Source organism: Ruditapes philippinarum, unplaced genomic scaffold (genome assembly GCF_026571515.1).
Source record: "Ruditapes philippinarum isolate M1 unplaced genomic scaffold, ASM2657151v2 ctg15691_1_1_1_1, whole genome shotgun sequence".
NCBI classification, from domain to species: Eukaryota; Metazoa; Mollusca; class Bivalvia; order Venerida; family Veneridae; genus Ruditapes; species Ruditapes philippinarum.
Genome location: NW_026861382.1, coordinates 12,513 through 20,783, shown reverse-complemented (window position 1 = coordinate 20,783; position 8,271 = coordinate 12,513). Strand labels below are relative to the sequence as shown.

Sequence of the window (8,271 nt, the reverse complement as noted above, 5' to 3'; positions counted from 1 at the left end):
ATTATTGGCGTGCCAGGAACGCCCTCAGATCAGTATTGGCATGCAAGAAACACCCTTGGGTCAGTATTGGCGTGCCAGAAACACCCTCAGGTCAGTATCCATGTGCCGGAAACACCCCCAAGTCAGTATTGATGTGCCAGGAACACCCTTAGGTCAGTATTGGCATGCCAGGAAGACCCTCTGGTCAGTATTGGCATGCCAGGAATACCCTCACAGTCAATGAATTTGAAGATTTTGAATTTACTAGCCTGAATTCCAGTTTTGAATCTATTCTACAATATATATTAGTCACTTTTAGTGTCTGACTTTTGTTAGTTGAAAGTATGAGATTTTTACTTAACAATTAATCACTAAATTGTTGAAGAAATAATGATGTGAGTCCTTTATAATTTTTACAGTTTTATGTTCTGAATGGTCTCTCAATATATTAGAATAATAGTTGATCTGACATTATGTTACTGCAAACACAGCTATTGTTTGTTTCAAGGGTTTTAGCTTTGGTAATAAAAAACCATGCCTATAAATTACAAAACATAGAGAAAAAAATGAGAATTTTTTAATTAGAAAATAATATGTTTTGCAATAATTGAATGTATATATATGGTTATTTTTATTTTAGGACCCCCATTAGAACATATGAGAGAGATAGCACGTGCTTTAAGATGTATAGCAGATGAACTAGATCAGGACCAGCGAATACAAAGGTGATAAAATATCAAGTATCAGAAGTGTTTTCCTTCTTTAGAAAGGTCCAGTTGGCTAAAAAAATTTCCGTAATGGAAAACATATGCATATTTTTCTTTCTCAAAATGGTCCTAAAGTAATTTTCAAGAGTAATAATTAGGCTGTTTTTCTTCACAATTTACTGTTATTTCATGACTAAAATATACACAACTTGGTACACCAAGACTTCTTCATTCCATAGGATATTGAAGGTTAAGAACTTCATTTTGAAATAAATATTTCACCATAACTTTCATTGTTGTAAATTAACTAAAATATTCAGAATATGGTAATTTGTATTTAACAAATGCATCAAATTTGCTTTTTCAACATGCATGCATTAAATAGATTTTGATTTGGAAGATAATTTATATATATATTATATATACATTTGTTTAGAATCATATCCAAAGTGCCTCCAGATGCTCCTCAACAGACATTCTTTAATGTTGCCAATGATTTCTTCCGTGATGGTATCATAAGCTGGGGTAGAGTTGCAACCTTGTTTTATTTTGGCTATAAAATGGCGTTAAAAGTAAGTATGTTTATCATTACTTTCATGTCCTACATAACATTCTGACTTTTTTGTAACTGTTTATAATATATAACTTACCTCTTTGTAATATCTGTATTGTAAATTGGTAACAAAGATATTTTCTTTATAATAATTGTTTAAAAATATTTTTGTTGTAGATTTTTTTAAGAATTTTTTTTGATATACAGAACACAGACTGATGGTGATAGTTTGTCATCAGCCATATTTTTTCTTTGTATTCAAGAAAACTTTAAACTATTTTTGTAGACTTTAGCAATGGTAAGGTTAAAGAATTGCCACAGGTTTTAAATGGATCAAAAATGAAAAGCTAGATGATTACTTGATAGGAAATACTTATCCCCCCCCCCCCCCAAAAAAAAAAAAAAAAAAAGAAAAAAAAGAAGAAAAGAAATTTAGTGGCAAGGAAACTTTTTGAGTGTGCAAAGTTTTAACATTATTACTCTAATTTAGTCACTTGATTACTGAAATCTATAATGCCATTGTTAAGCACAGAGAAATGTCACTATATAGCACATAGCTTTCCAAATTAAATAAGGCAGCAAAATTATTTCAAAAGAAATATCACTCCTTATAACTATCTGTGGTAATTCTACACTGATTTCAGAACTGTTTGATTTAACATTTTCAAAGCATACTTCCACTGTTGTGTTTTTGATGTTATTTTTTGAAAGTTTTTCAAATCATGTTTTTTCAATGTATTTGAAATTAACAACAATGTATTTGTGAATTACTGTCCTGTAAGTTGTGTTTTTCCTATTTACTAGTTTGTAAGAACTGTAGTCTAGCAGGTTTGATTGTTTATTACTTATTGGAATTTTTTAAAAGAACTATTGTATTATATGTTTAATTAAGCATGTATGACATATTTATGTAAAAAATGGTCTTGTTTTTATTGTGTTTTTTGATGCGTTTGATATACAGTACCTATTCCTAAAAGTAACATTCTTTCCTTATAACAGTTAAGCCATCGTTGCCAATCAGAGTTATTTCCCTTAGACTAGTATAATAAAAATTTATACAGTAACATGCAATTTCTGTACATCTCTTCAATCTTATAAAAAAAACCCGGACAATCTACCAGTTTCAGGCATTATTTTCATGGTTTATTTTGCCCATTATTACTTTTAGATATTTATGTAATAATGTAATGTCATATGTTTGGTCAGAAATCAGCTATATATGAAATAAAGTTGGAATGATAAGGTTAATCTGGCATAGTCTATGAAGCATTTGTCTCATGAATTATTCCTGAAAAGCATGTTTTACATGTACTGATAGATAGAAAGCACATTTTGTATCACAGCATTGTATAACATATCCTTAAGAAACATAAAAGAGTCATCTTAACTTTAATATGAATTTAATTGTTGAATATGTGTTTTTGATAAGTTATCATATGTACTGACTGAGTAAATAATTGAAAATGTATTTTATCGTTTCAGGCCCTAGACAAAATTCCATTAATTAAAGCCATAATAAATTGGGTTATAAACTTTATAGTAGATCAAGTAGCACCTTGGATTATAGAGAGAGGCGGCTGGGTATGTATATGTTTTTAATTCAGTCTCTTGCCCCTCATTACTGTTACTTAGAATCTTGGGGCGTCCGTGGCCGAGTGGTTAAGGTCGTTGACTTCAAACCACTTGCCCCTCACCACTGTGGGTTCGAATCCGGACAGGGACTTTGGATTCTTTCATGTGAGGAAGCTATCCAGCTAGCTTACGGAACGTCGGTGGTTCTACTCAGGTGCCCGTTCGTGCCTGAAATAATGCACGGAAGGGCACCTGAGGTCTTCCTCCACCAGTAAAGCTGGAACGTCGCGATATGACCTACACTGTGTCGATGTGACGTAAAACCCAAGACAAACAAACAAAACTTAGAATCTTTTATGAACTTTAGTTTCTTTCATGTGAGAAAGTTATTAAGCAAGCTTACGTCAGGTTAACGGTTCTACTTGAATAGCCTGTACATGCTTAACCTGCTGGTTCCTGTAATAAGGTAGAGAGGGACACCTGAGGTCCACCTTCACAAATAAAGTTGTGGAACCTTAACAGAGGCAGCAAAAGAAAGCAAAATAACAAAAAAACATTCTAATTCTGATACATTTAACATGAGTTTGTTTATGATAAAGGCTTCGGGTCTGAGTACTTTATGCTGCAATGTAAGTGCAGTTTTGAGAACGGGGAATATCAATAGTTTAAATAATGATAATGAAATTACTTCTCCATTTAATGTAATTACATATAATTCTGTCATTTATCTCTGTATAATCAAGTTAGGAGTGTAATACAGATACAGTGTGTTATTATTACTTAATACTGCATTACGTATGATTCTAATGCTTTGATATCCAAGAATATTACCTTTGGTATCAGATTTCAGCTCATTTGAATTGTAAACCATGTAATATTATACTAGAATGCACTCTAAATTACAAATAAAATATATATAATTAAAGCACTAGGGGGAAATTCCTATTTCAAGTGCACTGTGTTTTCTTTAAACCGTTGCTAGGTAACTTCATTTATATTTTAGCCAAATCTATACTTTTCATGTTGCTTTTCATTTGGTATTGATAGAAATCTATTATTTTCATCATGAAAATATACCATAATTTTTTAAAGCAATTTTTAAAGGAAAAAAAAACAACATTTACTTCCTTGTTGCTATGTGGGTTGTGTTTGGAAAATCTTTTGAGAAAGTAACAAATGGACGTCAAGTGTTCAAAGCACATACAAAAGATGAAAACCTACAGGCTTGGTTGTTTCTTTGGGCAAGAAATGTTATCCTAATTTCTCACAATCATGCTTAAAAGCCAAAAGTAAATCAATATAAACTAAACAGTGGTATCACATACACGAAATATTGTCAATGGCAGAGCATGGCCAATTGGCCACACCATATTTTGTACTAGTCAGATGGTTTAAAAAATTATTGTATAAAGCAAAAAGATTTGTCATTGAAATAGAAAAATTGGAATCCCTAAAAATGTTTAAAATGGCAAAATTGAAAATGTTGTAGACTCTGTTTGATTGAGCTTGTTCATGTATGGTACTGGAAAGTGTACCCCCATAGCACCAGCTAAAGTAGAACATAACATTTAAACATGAAAGTGTGAAATTTTGAATTTAGAAACATCTGCAGATGTGTTCAAAGGGCTTTAATCATAGAATATTCAATGTGATGCGTTGCTAACATTCCATGAAGCATAAGTAGTCTGAGGTCAAATGTCAGGTGAGATAAAAGTACAATGAAAACCTCAAAAACAGTAGATGTTATAAAGCACATTTCAATAATTATAGACACTAAATGTATTTCTTAGATAGATGTAGATTTACTTCATGAACTATATGTATTATGTTGAAAAGGTGTAATTAAAATAAATGTTGTTCAAAAGATTGCCATGAACATATACATAGGACAAAAAAAACCCAAATAACTTTAAATTTAATCTTGTAAAAAAGTCCTTAAAATTTGAAATAAGGTCCTAGATAAGTCCTGGAAAAGTCCTAAAATGTTCAAGATGTCAAAGAGTGGGACCCTTGTCATATGCTAGTCAGCTGACAGTATAGAATCAGGTCAGACTGTATGTATGTGCAGGCTGACCTGGCCCTATGCTTGTGGCAAAAGCTGATCATATTGGTCCCAGCAGGTTAAGGTTTAGATATATATATCTATCATGGATTCACTTAATTTAAAAGTGAAACTAAAGATGTGTCACAGCAAGATTGTTGTTTATAAAATACTTAGTTTATTGATTTCAGTTATAGAATATAATAATTATTTTGTATATTTTCAGGAAATGATTGTAGAATATTTTGGAACACCAGGTTGGCAGGCGACAGGGATATTTGTTGGAGGATTTGCTGTAGCAGGGGCTATAGTTGCGTACAATGTCTGGGGTCATTAACATTACATGTACATAGACTATTAGGATAATTTGTGACCAATTATCTCATCCTTTAAGACTGTTGCTTTACAGATACAGGACAAACTGAAAAATTCAACAACTGACATTAATTCCTGTGATTTTCAACAATTTTAGATAGTTTTTACAAATTTATTTTAGTTTGATATTGTTGGAAGCTATAAGCTTAATGAAACACTTTTTAACAAACCAGTACTAAGCAATGAATATAAAGTTTCTTGCTCAAGTTTAAAAATAAATTGCATTTTTGCCATATAGAATAATTTAAATACTAGTAATCCCACCCACTGGTCAAAAGATTTGAGTTGTGATTCAGTAAATCAACATTTTTGAAGGATGAGCAAGATGGAAATTAATCGAAATAATAAAGTGTAAATTTCATATTAGATAGCTTGAACATCTACCTGTACTATTTTATATGAGAGATTATTTTTAGAAGTCTATGATATTGAAAGGGGTATCAGAAAACTGTTGTAGGCTGTATACTTGATTCTTCAGCTATATATTCAAACCTACTTACAAGTTAACCCTCTTAACGCTCAAACATTTTTGGCTCCTAGATATTGTTTCATTGGAGCATAAAGTTGCCAGTATGTAATAATAATGTACTTCCTTTCTTCCATTCATCCATCACACATCTGTTTCCAATAGGAACTTCATTTACTGACTTGGTACTTTGCATTTTCCATTGAACTATACTTTTGATTAATTGAGTTCATGTCACATCGACAAATTTTCCTTGTTGTAAAGCAGTGTTCAGGGAGCTTATTTTAGTCGCTGATTTTTTGCTGTTAAAAAAAAGTACTATATTTTAGGGTTGTAGTTCATGCTGGGTCATACTGGCCTGAACTTTTAAATGAAAATACTTAGTAGCGTAATTTATTGTGTAATAAAGATTGATTCAAGATAGAATGAAATTACTTCTAAGCAAAAAAAAAACAAAAACAACAAAAACTCTGTAGTATATAGTTTTATGTAATGTACCATGTTAAAAATTGTTATATTTCTGATGTTCTACATTAAAATTTTGAATTATTTTTCCTAAGAAGATGTAATATCTTGTTGTAGATTGTTAATTTCTATAACAGATGTATCAAGAGAAGTTTTATATACATTTTACCATTATTAAAGAAAGTATAGAAACTTAATCAAAGGTACCAGTTTATAAAAGGCATACATATATTTTTTTTGTAAATTCACGATGCACACTTCTAAACGTGTATTGCCAGGATAACATTGCATGGCACTTTAAAATTATAGATTTTATGTTTTCAAAAAGATGTTAGATGTACCTCTTTCAGTAAAATATTTTATACTAACCAACTTATCATAACTGTGCAATTATCACTGAATTTTAAACAATTTTGTTGTTTGTTTTATTTCAAAGAAAATTTGTTGTATTAAGTGTAATATTGTGCAATGTTAAGATATCATTTGGACTCATGGTTGATTACATACCAGTTAGTCATTTAGCTTTATTTGCAGTGTTAGGAGGGTTAAACCCCCTTTTTACTGAGTAGCTAGTTTAATTGACAAAATACAATACAGTTTTGTGTATAAAACTTAAACCTGTAAAAGTTTAAGGGCATATGATATCAGAACTTAAGTAGATAGTTAACAACTTAAGTAGGTAATTAACAACTTAAATAGGTATTATTAACTTAAGTGGGTAGTTACAAACTTAAATAGGTAGTTAACTTCTTAAGTAGGTAGTTAAAGATCCTGTATGTTATAATTGAGGTTGCATACCACACTTAAGTGAAATTATAATTATGTATATAATTATGCTTATAAAACAATTTTTAAACATCGAAGAATATGTAAAATATGTACTGCAAATATTTGTGCACATTATATGTAATCATTAAAATATATGCATTCTTTTCTTATTGTAGAATTTGACTTAATCTTAATAGAAAATAGATTTTGTATTACCTCCCTTTATTTACATGAAATGTTAAATTCGGTAATATATTTATAAATGATGCTTTTTGGAACCTACAATATTGATAAATCTTAATTTGAGCATCATATTTATGATTTAAACCATAAAAAATTGTGTTACAGGATCATTAACAACTTAAGTAGGTAGTTAACAACTTAAGTAGGTAGTTAACAACTTAAGTAGGTAGATAATAACTTAAGTAGGTAGTTGACATACTCGGCATACTCAATACTCTCATTGATTTAATTGATAAGTGATTTAAGTGATATATTCCATATTCTGGCACAATCCCCCTAAATCCTAAATGACAATATAAACTTGTATATACATTATAACTGATCTGCTTATTGATTATTATTAGATCACTATACTTCTTTGGTAAATGATATTTGCCATGATATTCAATATAATAAACATCTTAGTATTTCACAAGATATTAATACATGTAGAAGTTGTTTGTTTAATTGTTAAAAAAAATAAATACCACTCCGTAATGGTGAATTTATCTTTTCATTATTTAGCTCACATTTTTATTACAGATATTAATTGATAAAACTTATTACTACTCTGGTGCATTTTAATGATAACAATGTTCAGAAACATGGTGTATGATACACTAGTACTGTTTTTAAAACTCTTAAAATGCCATGTTGATGTTACAATAATAGTTGAAACATATGATAGAGATTCAGTGACAAATACTTGATGTATTGTTTTTATGAGTCCTTCTTGATTGTTTATCTTTATTATAAAGGTAGTTTTGTACAAAACATGTTTAAATCATAGATATTTCATGTGTAAATGTAAATCATGATATATTCCATTAAATGGGAAATTCTATACATGTCTTCGTCTTATTATTAGATATCTTTATACCATGTCAAGATCAGTTACATAATTATCTTGCTCTGTTGTAAATGTATGAACAAATTTTCCAGAAAACTGGAATTTTCGAGAAAACATAAATAAGCTTATATAAAGTTGGTGGTTATAATGTGCACCTAGTATGTGGTCTTTTCAACTTAAAGATTAAGTTCTTACGAAACGTCTTGAAACAGAAGATGACAATTATAACTTAATATAATTGCTCGAAGCAAAGTGTTCTACACAGTTACCAGT

General features: G+C 30.0%; 1 protein-coding gene across 1 annotated transcript; it reads left to right on the top strand.

The window, feature by feature from the left end:
• Window positions 1-619: 619 nt before the first annotated feature.
• LOC132715435 (apoptosis regulator BAX-like) lies at window positions 620-7,992 on the top strand (the record flags this gene model as incomplete). The annotated part of the gene is given in 4 exon segments (XM_060698439.1): window positions 620-704; window positions 1,123-1,258; window positions 2,722-2,820; window positions 5,079-7,992. Coding segments are annotated over 4 exon segments (431 nt in total), but the record flags the coding sequence as incomplete, so codon positions are not given.
• Between the last annotated feature and the right edge of the window lie 279 nt (window positions 7,993-8,271).